Here is a 15386-nt window from a genome sequence, read left to right as displayed (position 1 = left end):
TGCACTCTCCTATCTTGGGGCAACCTGTTTGTTTTTATTGACAAAAATATGCCAAAATTTGAATATATAAAAATTAAATAAGAATATATATATTTTTTCAAAACTGTGGTGTTAGGTTCTTTTTCCCAAAGATTTAGTCTTTACTGTGCAGTCAGCAGACTTATCAAAGGTGCTACTGGCTTGTGAATAATATCTCAATTCTCTGATTAGATCTGCGTACCTTAATCTATAGGTTCCGGACCATTGTTTGTTCATATCTCTAAGACAGACTTTAGACAGACTTAATACAAACTTAGGACAGACTTAAGACTAACTTAAGACAGACTTTTGACAGACTTAAGACAGACTTAAGACAAAATCCTAACTTTACTACTACTAAATGCCTTCTGTAAATACCAAAAGTAGTAAGTTAATTATTTTGTCTTAAGTTAGTTCTGTGAATCGGGCCCATTGTGTATGAGTAGATTTCAGAAGGGGACTTGAAGCCCCGCCCATCCTCTTCATTGGGTTGCGTCGGCCTTTATACTAAATGCTGGCTTCCCATTGAAAAGGATGCTTCTAAGTTACCGCCCTTTCTCTTTTTCATCCAGCCCATCCGGACTGGGTTGTCTGCTTCACAGCTGTCGAGAATACATTTATTATCTTTGGGGGCGTGTAGTGGCTGGTCCTTTACTTACTTAATGTCAGGCAGGCACGGAGCTCAGAGGTGCAGGGGGTCATGGGAAGGACAGGGGGATCCTGGCATACTCTGGGTGCGTTCACTTTCAGCAGCAGTGTGCAGCGTTTATTGTGTGTTGTATAACGTGTTAGATCGTGATGGCGCTTTTACTTTTACAAACCGCGGGGCAACGTTCTTCGTAATAACATTTTCCCTCTTTAAGGTGCTGGCAGATTTGCAAATAGTGGCACAAAGTTCTTCAATATGCTATGTCAGACTTAGGAGAAGAAACAAGGTGCTGAAGTCCGTAGAAAAATCTGTCATGAGCGTCATCATTTGTTTTTGATTGACTTTCATTTGTTCGCTCCAGGGTGCCTCGCAGCATCTGATCTGGGTTACCTCGCACAGCCCGGGCTGTGCAGCTTTTTCTAAATAAGGAAGCTGCTTTTCGCAGAGCAGCCTCAAATGAAGGGCTTTTGCTGCATCCTGGACTCGCAGGGGGCACTGGGGTAACCATTGGATGCTGCCCGCATCCCTGGCGCCGCCTTTTTACCTTTATTACATAGCCTTTTTCACATAGTAGCATTCATCCTTCTTATATATGTGCCACAACTCTACTAAACTCTTTCACGACACATGAGGCACAGTACCACTCATGTTATCGACATCAGGAAGATAAGAGGTCGAGTTAGTCGTTTCAGCGTTTGGATATTTGATCATAAAAATTGATTCCTGACGAATGACACAACCCAGCAGACTATCTTGCTGGCTTGAAACGGGGTTTCATCTCTGCAGGCCACCCATGGCTTCACCTCGTGCAGACACCACATTCTCCACTGTGTGGCAAGCATGACATTAAAGTTGTTGTCCGTAGTCTGATGACTTGCAGAGAGGGTGAAGATTGATACCCCGAGGAGGGACGTACTGCTTATATGTACAAAGCATACCTTTCCACGGCACCCCCACCTCCTTAAATGCATCACCCCTAAACTGCAGAGCAGAACCGTCCTGAACTGCTTACATCAAACTCCGCCTCCCCTAGGAGGGCATTGCACAGCCACCTGCTGCTCAATGTAGAAGGAATTCTCCTGGGGTTGACGAGTAACCTCATCCAGATAGACTGTCCTCAGTCATTTTTGTTTTCTTCACCAAAGGATTCTTCTTTAACTGTAGGTTAAGCACAAATGGAACATTAAATCGATGCCGTAGGTACCATCCAATACTTAATACTCCTTTACGGCTAAAACAATCCTCGTATGTGGTATCTGCTCCAACTCATGTATATACATATACTACAAAGTCTTCTAGAGATTCCTCTTAAACACTTAAGCAGTCAATACCGGTAAAATCAGCCCGGACCTTAGAACTCACTATGAATGGAAACTACTTGCGTTCTGCTTATACGTGGCTCCCACGATTGCACCTCATCCAGCCTTGTGGGCGACCACTGATGCCTCTGAGCGGACCACCCTCTGGTGCGAGGAATGGACATGAGGTGGCCAGTCCTGAGGCACCAACGGACATGTCCCAGCTTACTACAGCTATTACTACTCATCCAATAAACACATGACTAGTTACTCTCTCCAGCGGTGTCTGTATCATTACATATTTACTACTATTATTCTGTCTTCAAGTATTGTTTTATGCTCTCCTCTAGTCCTAACCCCTCGTTTTTTCCTCCCTTATTGTAATATGTATCATCATAAACAGCATTAGTTCTTTCAACATAGTTTAATAGTCTTGTAGCTTTCTTAATGTATCTGTTGTCTTTGTAACTCACCTTTATGAGACTGTATTTTTAATAAAGCTGATTAGACCCTTCTCTTCTGTTTAATGTAGGGGAATAGCTTCTCCAGCCAACGAATTTCATATCAATTCAACCCTCTGAATGTGTTCTCGGTCAGTACTTTAGAACGTACATCTAGGATTCTTCCATATACCTTGCCATATTTTCCGGACAAAGAGCCTAAAAATCTATAGCATAAACAAACATCCATGGTGACGTTTGGGTTGTCTACGCACACCCATAAACTTTCTACAGAGTTAAACTTCATCAGTGAAGTAAAAAATCTTTTTTTCTGAATTACCTCGCACCTTTATTCTTGTGGAAACGTGCCTTTCAGAACTGAACTCATTAAAACTAACAACCCCCACCTCGCCTTCTCACCCCACACCCCTTCTCACACCACACCCAGCCTTCTCACCCCACCTGGCCCCGCCTTCTCACCCCCACTGCCTTCTCACCCCCACCCTGCCTGCTCACCCCCTCCCTGCCTGCTCACCCACACCCTCCTGTCTTCCCTTCACACTGGACCCCCTCCCACCTGCACCCACTCTCAATGGGAGCAATCCGGCCAGAGTGACCATGGAGGGCAACACGGCGCAGGACATGGCAGGTCACTAATGCTGCCGGCGTCTGCGCCTCATCCACTACCACCCTGCCTCACTGTCCCTTCCTTCCCTTCCTCCTTAACTACAATCTCCCTGCAATTAACACCACCTCGCCCTCCACACCCCACCCGCATGTCTCCATCTACACATAGCACCATCATGGCACTAGTCCCCACCCCCAAGCACATAGCATGCATGTAAATAAGTACACACCACACAGATTTTGTTTTGGGAAATCTGCTGCAGGTTTATTACATACAACGTTATGTAATATGGTGGGTTATCTTACGGGCAATCCAAGGGCAGACCACCATCTGTGCCGCCTGCCTGCCTGATGAGCCGAGCAGCACTGGGCCACACCCCATCTGTGCTGCCCCTTTTGGTGATCCTCCTCCTAAAACACTATGAGATATGTGAGAGGGCCCTCCCCTCTCCATATCCTGCAATTCCCCTTCCTCGGGGCTGTCTTCATCATAATCAAGCAAAATCGGCTCCACCACCTGAAGCCCATCATTATCCAATTCAACCTCACGGGTCCTACCAGACCCCGTATTACCAACACTGGCCCTCATGGCCTCTGAGCGTCCTCCTGGCGGGGGAGCCAACTGTAACCGCCGGTACTCCCCCATGCGCTGACTCTGTAGCTCCATAGCCGTTGGTAAGGTAGACCACCTAGACCTGCTAGTCGTTAGGGCCAGCGAGGTCGCGCCGGACCTTCGTGTGCTGACCGCGACGGGCTCCCCCGGTGGTACGGAAAGTGCCGCGCTAGGCTCTACCCTCACTTCACCTCGGCGAGAATGGGCCGTACAACGCCCTACCGAGTCCGGGCCGTCGCGCCACCTGAAAAGAAAAAGTTTGGACTGGTGTACTGGGATCCCTAAAAGCCAAATCTTCGTCAGACATCTGCCATCTGGGCATCACAGAACCTGCAGACCGCCTCCTTACCCGACCAGATTGCAAGAAACCCTGCCTGAACCTACTACCAGTGAATAACCAACTACCTCCTCATCCTCACTCCCATCTAACATAGCCGCCACCATCGCCGAAGCTGGGCCGACTCTCTGTCTTTTTCGCGACTCCCTTCTCCACTTGATGCCTCCCTAATACACCCCTGTTATCCTTCAAACTCCCTGTGCCCATAAGGCGAGAAGACCGTTCAACTGACCCACGGCCCCGCAATCCTTCTGACCAAGAGGCAAAGGTGGTAAATAAGCATGAGCGTAAAATACGTTCCGCTCGCGGATTTTGAGGATTTTCGGCAAATTCGCAATCCGCGAACTCTCGCGAACTTGCCGAAAATTCGTAAAATCCGTGCGAAGCGGATTTTTTGCTTGGTCGCACTTGCCAACTAGAATACTATACAATTTCGCGGGAGTAAACACTTGCGAACACGTAGATGCGGCGGGCAGCGACAATCTCGCAATTGCGAGATTGCAAAATTTGCAATTTCGCACAAGAAATCCACCAGCAGGCAGCATAAACCTTGAAAATTATGATTTGTATCAGAATAACTCCTCAGGTTGACATTTGCCTGCACTTTTTCTTTGCAAGGAGTCCATTTTTGGGGGGGGGGTGGGAGGAAGGAAGTGCCCCACAGTCTCCAACTTCCTGTTCCTGTCCAGCAGGCTCCTCCCAGTGCTTTCTTCATGTGCTGGTCACTTTGATTTGGATCTTGACCTGGAAGGATTACTTTTTGTGGATGCTGCTGGATATTTGGATTTTTGCAAAACTGAAAGCACTCAGCAGGTGCAAAAGTTCAATCTTATCTTTAGTAACCATTCCCTGTAGTGCTTCCTGAGGGGCCCCTTCAGAGTTCATTTGCCTACTTGCAACTATTCTATGACCCTGCTCTGACCCTCACAGCAGGCTCAGAGAATAGCTACAAGTATACAACAAAGGTCCTGTTAAAAAAATTACACTGCAACAGAAAGCAAATTACAGATAAGGAAGCAGGTGCCAGCCAGACTGGAAGTTTAAATTCAGTGACACATTAATCAACCCCAAATTAATTCATGTCAGTTGAAGCAGGGCAGGTGTGCTTGCTTTTTTTCACCCCCGTAATCTACAGTGATAAACCAACCAGACAGTGGCAGTGATGTACCAGAGGGTGGCATGGGTGTACCAGAGGGTGGCAGTGGTGAAACAGAGGTTGCTGTGAACCTGTGATGATGAATCAGACGTAGAAACAACATAGTCGCAGCCGTTGCGAGCCGACAAGTAAGTTCGCAATTGCGAACTGGTACACAACCCTCGCGAACTGGCAGAAACCCTTGCGAACACAAAAAACCCCAAGAAAATCCGCAAATTCGCGAGAGTTCGCGGATTTTGCGGATTGCGAATCCGTAAATACGCAAGTTCGCGGATTGCCAATTCGCAAAATCCGCCCATGCTTAGTGGTAAACAGACATAATATCGACTCCAAAATATCGACTGGACATAATATCGAGTCCAAAATATAGACTGGACAAAATATCGACTGGACAGAATATAGACATCAAAAATATCGTTTTTGAGGTAAGTAATATAATATCGAATGTTAAAAATATAGACAGTTAAAATATCCAATTATATAATATAGGTAACCCTGGGCGAAGAACTACGCTCCGCTCGCGGAGCTTGCGGAGTTTCGGCAGCTCCGCGTTCCGCGGAGAACGCGTAGCTGTCGATAACTCCGCGATCCGGTGCGTAGCGTAGTTCTCGCGCGCTGAATAACATTATCGCGTGCGCGGCAATGGCTTACCTTCGTTCTGCGTTCGTTTTTTCCTGGTCGCTTGTGCCACCATGTTTGGAAACACTCTCGCACAGTCCCGTGCGACTGTGCGAACGCGATAACGTCATTTTGATGCGAGATAGCGTCATAAGGACGCGCGAGGATGCTTTTTGGTAAGATCGAGTTGCCGAACACGCAGAAACTGCATTCTTGCACAGAATAACTCGCGAGCATGTTAAAACCATAATAAATTACCATTTTGGTTAGGAAAAAAAAGGCAAAAAACCTTAAAGTTGTACCTTTGGCTTTATTTTTAGGGGGGAAGGACCCCTCTTTTTGTTTCTACTCTTGTTTTGCAGAGTAAGGAGGAAGGGCTCTTGAGTTTACAACTTCCTGTTCCTGTCCACCAGGCTCCTCCCAGTGCTTTGTCCATGTGGTGCTCACTTTCCTTTGGATTTTGAGCTGGAAGGATCACTTTCTGTCTGTGTTGGCTGCATTACTGATTTACCTTGGATTTAATGAGGACTTTTTGAATTGGAATTCTCTTTTTCAAGTAAGTTTGTGTAATGTATGAGTGATGTAGACTTGTGCTTGTTTGATTTGATTTTTTTTTAACAACAGTATTCAATCCTGGAATTAAATTATTGATGGAGGCCTGTACTTTCATGAGGTCCCAAATTGTAAATTTTTTCTAACATTGCATTTTGTGGAATTTAAAATGTTTCTAATTTTTAAGCCAATATGTGACCCTAGTAGCTAGTACCCCATGTAGTTAGTGTGTAGGCATGCATGAGTTCATTTTATTAACTTTCTGTGGTTGGCCTGGCCATGTGTTGGCGGCCATTTAATGTTTCCAGCCACTTTGCTCTTGCCATAGGCCTCCAACCTTGTGGCCTACTCTGCCAGTAGGCCATAGGTACTACTCATAGGGTCATGAAAGTTAATCAACTGTTTTTGTGGTGTACCCTTAATGTGAAAAACATGGATGGCTTGGATTGATATAGAAAATCTTATTTTTATGTGTGGGGTATTTCTGGTTTTGGGTGTGTTTAAACTTTAAATACTCTGTCAATTTCTGCCATTAGGTAACCCTAGGAATACAGCTTGGGTAGTTTTGGTAACTTCGCACCATGTGAGCACGTGAACTTACATTTTTTGTCGTGTTCGCGCACTCAATGTACTTGCTCGGGAACGCGAACACGACTTTTTATTCCGTTCGCGCTGCCGAACATGCCGATTTAGCATTCTCGCGGACAATATGTCCCGAGTTGCATAAAAGTTTCTCAAAAATGTTGCAGGTCTTTCTTGTGCACCTAAAAATTCCTCATTTATGTTATGTTCTCATTTTGTTAGTACTTTTCTCTTTTTGGAGCATGGACCACTTCCATTTTCTCTCCTCTGTTATTTTTTTTTTTTTTTTGGGGTGGGGTGACCAATTTGGGCGGTGGTGTGGTGTGTCCATTTTCTGAAGCAAAGCATTGTCCCTTTGCCATAGGCATTATTGTCTGTCTTCTCTTTCTTGTCATGTTGTTGTTGGTGGCCAGGCCATGTGGTGGCGGCCATTTTGTGTATGCTTCCTTTGTGATTTATTTTGCCATGTTGTTGTTGGTGGCCAGGCCATGTGGTGGAGGCCATTTTGTAAAGTTGTCCATGTTGTTGTTGGTGGCCAGGCCCTATGGTGGTGATCTTTTTGTGTATGCTTCCTTTGTGATTTATTTTGCCATGTTGTTGTTGGTGGCCAGGCCATGTGGTGGAGGCCATTTTGTATATACATCCTTTGTGATTTTGCCATGTTGTTGTTGGTGGCCAGGCCATGTGGTGGCGGCCATTTTGTGTATGCTTCCTTTGTGATATATTTTGCCATGTTGTTGTTGGTGGCCAGGCCATGTGGTGGAGGCCATTTTGTATCTACATCCTTTGTGATTTTGCCATGTTGTTGTTGGTGGCCAGGCCATGTGGTGGCGGCCATTTTGTGTATGCTTCCTTTGTGATATATTTTGCCATGTTGTTGTCGGTGGCCAGGCCCTATGTCGGCGGCCATTTTGTGTGTCCTTCCTTTGTGCTTTTGCCATAGGCATAGGCCTCCAACCTTGTGGCCTACTCTGGCAGTAGGCCATAGGTACTACTCATAGGGTCATGAAAGTTAATCAACTGTTTTTGTGGTGTACCCTTAAATGTGAAAATCATGGATGGCTTGGATTGATATAGAAAATCTTATTTTTATGTGTGGGGTATTTCTGGTTTTGGGTGTGTTTAAACTTTAAATACTCTGTCAATTTCTGCCATTAGGTAACCCTAGGAATACAGCTTGGGTAGTTTTGGTAACTTCGCACCATGTGAGCACGTGAACTTACATTTTTTGTCGTGTTCGCGCACTCAATGTACTTGCTCGGGAACGCGAACACGACTTTTTATTCCGTTCGCGCTGCCGAACATGCCGATTTAGCATTCTCGCGGACAATATGTCCCGAGTTGCATAAAAGTTTCTCAAAAATGTTGCAGGTCTTTCTTGTGCACCCAAAAAAACAGAATTTGTCATTTGGTTGTTGTTTTGGGAGCCTGGGCAGGGGTTTCTTTGTATGTGTTTTTGCGGTGTTATGTTTACAACCTCTGTCTTAGCCATGGGCTATTTATTCCTTGCACATTAACCTGTCATGTGCAGCAGGCATCCTCGTTTTTCTGTCCATATTGGTATCTATAGGCCTGCTTCACTTTATTGGTTCTTTCTGGACTTCATGTGGCCTTTGAGCTGTGGTGCTGCTGGACTGGTATTATTAGTCTTCTGTTTTGTCTTTTATACATTGACCTGTGTGTCTTTCAATTGTTCACGTTGCCTTACTGCTTGTTTGACTGATGTTGTTCTGCCTTCTTTACTTGTAGGTGCACAAAAAAGACTGAGGAGGTGCTGGTTGTTTTTTCATCCATCGCTCGTTCTACCGCCAGACGGACGTCCTTCAGTTGGACGCCACGTGTGGTGTGTGACTCATCTGACCAGACATCTCTGCAATTTGTGCTGCTGTGAGCTGACTGACATCAGAACAAGATGGGCCCTAAGAAAGCTACCAGGTCCTCCACCACAAAGAAAGTTGCTGCGAAGAAGGAACAGCAGAAGGAAGTGTCACTTAAGTCTGGTATGGACCCCAAAACCTTTTTTGGCACCCCAAAAGGTACGCCTGCAGCAGCGGGGTCTGGGGTGCAAGCTGGGACCAGCACATCTGCATTAGTGGGGGCAAGCCAGCATCCCAGGGCCAAGCACATGATGAGGGTCGAAGAGGTAGCCAGCCTTCTGCTTGCGAGCAGTGATACTGAGCCAGAACTAAACTTATCGCTGTCTCAAAGTAGTACACAATCCACGCAAGATGGAAGTGCTCAACAACCACCGCCAGCAGTAGATGTTCAACAACCACAACCACCGCCCGCAATAGGAGTTGTTCACCCACAACCACAACCACTTCCCGCAACAGTTGTTGAACAACCACAACCACCGCCCGCAACAGTTGTTGTTGAAAAACCCCAGCCCGCAATAGTACTTCCTCAAGAACAACAACCACCATCTCCGCACCAAATAGTAGTAGTTGTTCCTCCCGAAGTCGGGGCAGTTCAGGAAGTAGAGCCTCCTTCCGAGCAAGAAGAAGAGGAAGCCACTTCTGTAGGTGATCTATTTCCTTCGAATTCACCAAGGGAAAGGAGGGTTAGTGCATCGAGTTCTTCGCAAAGCATCGCTTCCGATGACCTTGATACGGATTGGCAGCCACAACTATCTGCGCATTCAAAGGAGAGACATCCCAAGAAGACCATGCTAGGAAAAAGGAAGTTTCCAGGCAGGCTTGAACTTATGGAGGTCGATGTAGGTGAGCAGGATACTGCTGGTGATAAAGACGGGTCTGACACTGTCATCATCACAAGCGTTATTCCTGGTGCAGAGGATGTAGAGACAAACATTTTCACCCTATCCAGAAATGCTGCAATGACTGATGAGCAGGTACCACGCATAACTCCTACACACTCAACACCCACAGTAACACCAGCTCCAATTTTTTCAACAGCGAAGGCCCGGCAGCATCCGACATCCAGCAGAAGCGCCACTTCAACAGAAGGAGGTAGTGGCAGTACTAGGACTGAGCTGTCCCATAGTCAAATTCCACAATCCTCCAGTCCATCCGGCATTGGCAGTGGGTCCTCCTCTTCCTATGGCAGGAGACAAAAGTTTACCTCCCCAGTGTGGGACTTCTTTACGGTTCACCCAGTTCAGGAGAACATTGCTGTATGCACCATTTGTCATGCCAATGTTAGTCGTGGTAAGCTTGGTACAAACTATGGGACTGGAGGCCAAACGACCCATTTGAAAAAAACACACGTGATCAGGTGGGAGAACCACCTTGCAAGCTTAAAAAATGTTAGCACTCGTGTTGGTGGGGATACAGTGGTACAAGGTCCACTCATGGTTGATCAGGAGGTAGAAGAAGAGGGAGACGATGACCTTCTATCTAGGAGTGGTACACAATCGACCCCTGTCGCCAGCACTGGAGTGGTAAAGACCACATCCTCCGCATCTGCAACTTCTCAGTGGCACCAGAGTCAGCTGGAAACACCAAGGAGTGCAAAGTCTGCGATGCAAGGTGGTCCGTCTAGCACAACTCAAAGACATGCAAAGCAGCTTACCATTCCTAGCATGTTAAGGCAGGAGGGAAAGTACGAGCGGAACCACCCAGTAGCACGTTTATACAATGCCAAACTTGCGAAAATGTTAGCACTGGACCTTCTCCCATTTTCATTTGTTGAGGCTGTTGGATTTCTGGAATTAGTGGCAACCCTCTGCCCAAAATGGAACGTTCCCAGTCGCTACTATTTTGCCCGAGTGGCTGTTCCAGCACTACACCACGATGTGCTGGAATTGATTGGGAAAGCCTTACAACAGAGTGTTGTCCATTGTATCCACCTGACAACAGACATGTGGAGCAGTTGCGATGCTACAGATTTCATGTGCATCACCGCACACTGGATCTCTTTTGCAGGTGTTAAAGACAAGTTAACTTCAGGCCTCCGTGACGTTGCTGGAATTTTTAATGATACGCGCAGACATGCAACTATAGCCATGTTTGGTATGGACAAAAGTCATACTGCTGAAAACATTTTGTCTGACTTTAATGACAAGGTCTTTGAATGGCTGAAACCAAGAGGCCTTAAGATTGGTTTTGTTTCCACCGACAATGGCAGTAATGTAGTGAAGGCAATGAGAGAAGGACATTATTTCAGGGTACCCTGTTTGGCACACTGCATAAACTTAGTCGTGCAAGACTTTCTGAAAAATGAAGCCAAAGTCAGCAACATAATGGCCATCTGCAGAAGAATATGCACGCACTTTAACCATTCTTTCAAAGGACGGAAGCTGCTACGGGTCATTCAGCAAGAGCATAGGTTGCCAGTCAAAGCACTGATACAGGAGGTCCCAACACGTTGGAACTCAACTTATTTCATGCTTGAGCGTCTCTTTGAGCAGTACATCCCACTGAATGCTTATGTAATGTCAAGAAGATTAGGGGATCCTACTGTTAATCTTAAAGCCCTGACCATTGAGATGTGGCAGTGGGACCTCATTAAATGCATCACAGAGATGCTGCAACCCTTTGAGGTCTTCACACGTGCAGTTAGCAGGGAGGACTGTACTATGGGCCAAGCCATCCCATTGTTGTACATGCTTGAGCAACAGGTGAAGGAGGTCTGTGAAACATACGAAGGTGACGAACAAAAAGTTGATGCATATACCTTAGCCAAGGGCTTAGTCAACCGCTTGTGTGAAAATGTAAGGCTCAACAATATTGTGTCAGGTGAACATTACATAACTGCAACAATCTTGGATCCACGGTACAAATTATTTGTCAGCAGTAACGAAGTAATTCCATTTTCAGATGAGGATGTTGACAAGTACAAAACTTCCATAGCTGCGGAAGCTAATGAGTTAGAAACTGAACGGCTGTTACTTAAAGGCCTGCCACTGCCAGCCCAGGCCAGTCCAAGTACTCCTGACGCAAGTTCTTCACAGCGTGAGAGCAGTGCGTCTGCTTTCCAGCAGGCACCAACAGTACCAAAAGCAGCACCTACACGATCTGATTCAGCAGACCCAACCAAAAGCATAACTGATTTTTTTATACAGAAAGGGATGGGTAAGTCCGTTGCTGTTGCAAAGGGAAAAGAGGACCAGCAAAGCCGAGCACCAATGAACATTGAGCGGATGGTTCAGGCCTATCTGGATGACACAACAGAGGTGTTCATGGAGCAAAGCCCATTGGTCTATTGGTATGAAAGAAGGAGACAGTGGCCAGTGCTGAGCAGGCTGGCGATAAAGTATCTGGCTTGTCCTGTAGCCAGTGTCTCCTCTGAGCGGGTTTTCAGTGCTGCTGGTGCCATTGTCACATCGAAAAGGACTAGTCTCTCCCCCAAAAGCGTGGAGCGGCTGACAATGATAAAAATGAATCAACGCTTCATACCACCAGACTATCAAGTACGTGAATCACCGCCGGATGAAGAAAGCGAGTGTGAAGAAGACGTCCTCACTACTGGGTTACATGACCTACTTCTGTCTGAACGCACAGAGTTTGAGGACGAGCTCCTCTTCCCTGACAACTAGGACAGGTATGTTAAAGGAATGATGCAATGCATTGCATAGGATTGTTTAGCCGACTCTGAGCAAATGTGCATGGAATTAAAGTATGCTAGTAGTAACTTCAGACTCACGTGATGGGCAATTTTCCCATGTTATTTAATAATATAAATTATTTATGCACTTGTGACCCTACTACTACAGGTGCAGTCAGTACTTAATTTATCGTTCGTAGTGCATGTTCATGTTGCACAACGTACATTATTTGGTGAAACAGTCCCCCCTCCACCCCCCCAACAAACACAAATGAACTTCAAATGTTTTCTTGTGAAAATAATATCTTTGTTTTATTTTTATATTTTAATAATGATAATAGAAAAATAAAATATATAACAAATGTAACCCCCTGACCCAGAGCTGTCCCTCCCTACCCTCCCCTAACCCCAACCAAATTTCAACCCAAATGTACACCCCAACTCCCACATCCCACCCACCAACAAAAGGATTAAAAAAGGGGCAAAAAACAGGGTCCATTTCAAAGCCGGCGGGCTTTCAGGTGTTTGTCCACCAGTATTTTGACACGCTCCTCTAGACCGTCCTCCTGCTTCTTCCGCTCCTCCTCCAACTTCGCTACCCGGCGGAGAATCTTTGCTTTGAAAGCACGGCACCTACACTTGCATGCATGTGGTTGTTGTTGTTGTTGTGGGGGGGCCGCCGAAGATGTAACAATGCGGCGGCGGGCGGCTGCCTGACCACGGCGACGTAGTCCTGCAGGCTTGGGGCCCGGGGCATTGGAAGAGGCAGCAGCTGCTGCCGCCGCCTCCTCCTCCTCCTCCTCGGCCTGATCCACCAGCCGGCGGTAGGCCTCTACAATTGCCTGCAGTTTCCGCTGCCGGGCCCGGACTGCCAACTCCTTCCTGGTTGGTTTTTGGGAAGGAGTAACTATAAAGAAAGAAACAGAATTGTTAATCCAAACTCCCCGCAAATCAAGAACACAACATTGATTCAACACATAGTGGGCGGCACAGTAGCACTAGCAAGCAAGCTGAGTACCAGAAATAGTGTTGCGTCTATCTTGAACATTCTACAGCCTCTATTCATTTTTCGGACTTTTTGTCACGGCTTTATGTCTGCCCTATTAGCATGGGTGTACTTCAACGGTCACACACATTAGAACGAACACCTGTCTTTTACATATCTCCTTTTGTTCCGGGAAGGCGGGAACACTCTCAAAGTAACATTAATTAACAGGGGGCAGCTAGTAGCACATGTCTAGTAAAGACTATAATACTTTATACCGCGCAACAAACCTTATTTGGTTTGTGTTTCACCAGCAACGACCCATGCACCCAGTCGTCCCCTCCTTCCCTTGCCTTTGGGTTTGCCCAAAACACCGCAGCTGCTGAGACTATCCACTAACCACCGGTATTGGGTGTGTCTCCCAACCACGCTGGCAGCTGTGTTTTCCCCTTAACATGCTTTAACAACAACCCATGCATCCGACTGCTATCAGGCACTTGCATTACTGTAGTGGTAATGCTTAGCATGCTAATGACAAGTAAAGGTAACATATATTTTCCAGTAGAGTACAGTGAGAAAGTTTTCCCCTCCCACCAAGTAATGCAGATCACTATTGAATCTAACTTACCATCGCCCGCCGCTGTTGGCTCCCCCCCCACTGCTGCTGGTGTAGGTGCCTCTGTTCCTCCTGTCCCCACCGGGAGCGCTGAAGCAGCGCCGCTGTCCCCGTCGGCACTGGTCGATGGTAAGGGTTCTGCACCTATAAAAATAAGTACGCCTTTTTAGATGGATGCACAGCCCACTTTGTACTTGTTCACCAAGAATGGAGTTCTTCAAAACAGTTAAGTCCAACGTACGTAATCAGTATGAGTCCACATTGCATAGTACAGCAGAGTCACTACACATATTATTAGCATTCATTGTTATGGTATGGTACCCAAGCTCATCTCATCTGTCCTGCTACTCTAGTCCTTGGAAATTGGAAGTGAACTATGTAACCTTTGTACATCAATGTATCCAGTTTTGCGCATGTGTTAACTCGCAGCTTGTTGCGCAGTACGAGAAGACGCTCTGGGGCAACACATCATTGTTCAATGCATACACCTGAAGAGGTGGGAAAGTAAAAGGGCCCGTATTTAAGTTTTCTATGTGGATTGTGGGATACAGTTTGCTTACAGGTTACACAACTTCTTTTTAGCATGGCTGCATAAAACTGGCATAAATGTATTTAATACTGTCTAACGTGCACCACTTTTGTCATTATTTTTCGGCAGGTGAGAAGATTGCCTTCTACGAAGCGGACATTTCCATAGCTTACAAAAAAAGAGGAATATCTGACCAGTATACGTTGGTGAGAGGTCTCCGATAGTTGCCACATTTCCCTATTGTGCACTAGTAGCTGTACAAATGTTGATTACTTTATTATGCCTGTTTTAACTCTGGATTTTTTCTGGTGGGCCCTTCAACGTATTGGACGGAAGCACTTAAAAACATTGATGTTACTTACTTACTTCTAACAAAATAAAGCTTTGGAATGACCACTTTGACTCTGAAGTTTATTTTCACTGTCTGTTGTCTTAGAGACTCACACGAGTGAGTGAGCAAAAGGGGGTTTCTTAGCTAACGGTTTGTGTCCTAAAAGCATTCGGCATCTTGGTATTGGGGTTCAGGAGTGTGATTTGAACAATAGACCAATGACTCAGGCCATATAGGCTGACGTTCAGTGAATTGTGCGTTCCTCAGAGTTCTGTGACTGAGGTGTAAGTAAGGTCCAACCTGCCTATCAGTACCAACAACATCCAATTTTCGTGTGCATAGTTACATAGTTGTGCAATATGTATATAACTCCGTAGGAGATAGAAGAATACCCACAAGACTAGTAGTGGTATACTAACGTTTACAAAAATACTAGACAAACATCATTCTGGATGCCTACTTGGTTGCTGTCAATTGACAAAGCACTGCAGACACATTACAGAGGAAAAAACAAGCACTGTTGGACTTAC

The 15386-nt window shown here is 46.0% G+C and overlaps 1 protein-coding gene across 2 annotated transcripts; it reads left to right on the top strand.

Annotated features, from left to right (window-relative positions):
* Window positions 1-5731: 5731 nt before the first annotated feature.
* On the top strand, window positions 5732-14913 carry LOC144755497 (zinc finger BED domain-containing protein 6-like). Of its 2 annotated transcripts, XM_078644480.1 has the most exons (3): window positions 5732-6312; window positions 8640-12392; window positions 14655-14913. In XM_078644480.1, the coding sequence occupies exon 2, from the start codon at window positions 8803-8805 to the stop codon at window positions 12385-12387; it is 3585 nt and encodes a 1194-aa protein (XP_078500606.1). In that variant the 5' UTR covers window positions 5732-6312; window positions 8640-8802; the 3' UTR covers window positions 12388-12392; window positions 14655-14913. The 2 variants fall into 2 exon arrangements, with proteins under 2 accessions (XP_078500606.1, XP_078500605.1); XM_078644479.1 differs by lacking the exon at window positions 5732-6312 and having other exon boundaries at window positions 7648-12392.
* The last annotated feature ends 473 nt before the right edge of the window (window positions 14914-15386 follow it).

The sequence above is a fragment of the Lissotriton helveticus genome, chromosome 5_1 (genome assembly GCF_964261635.1).
Source record: "Lissotriton helveticus chromosome 5_1, aLisHel1.1, whole genome shotgun sequence".
Lineage (NCBI taxonomy): Eukaryota > Metazoa > Chordata > Amphibia > Caudata > Salamandridae > Lissotriton > Lissotriton helveticus.
The sequence above is the reverse complement of the archived record's forward strand: the minus strand, read 5'-3'. Positions and strand labels throughout refer to the sequence as shown.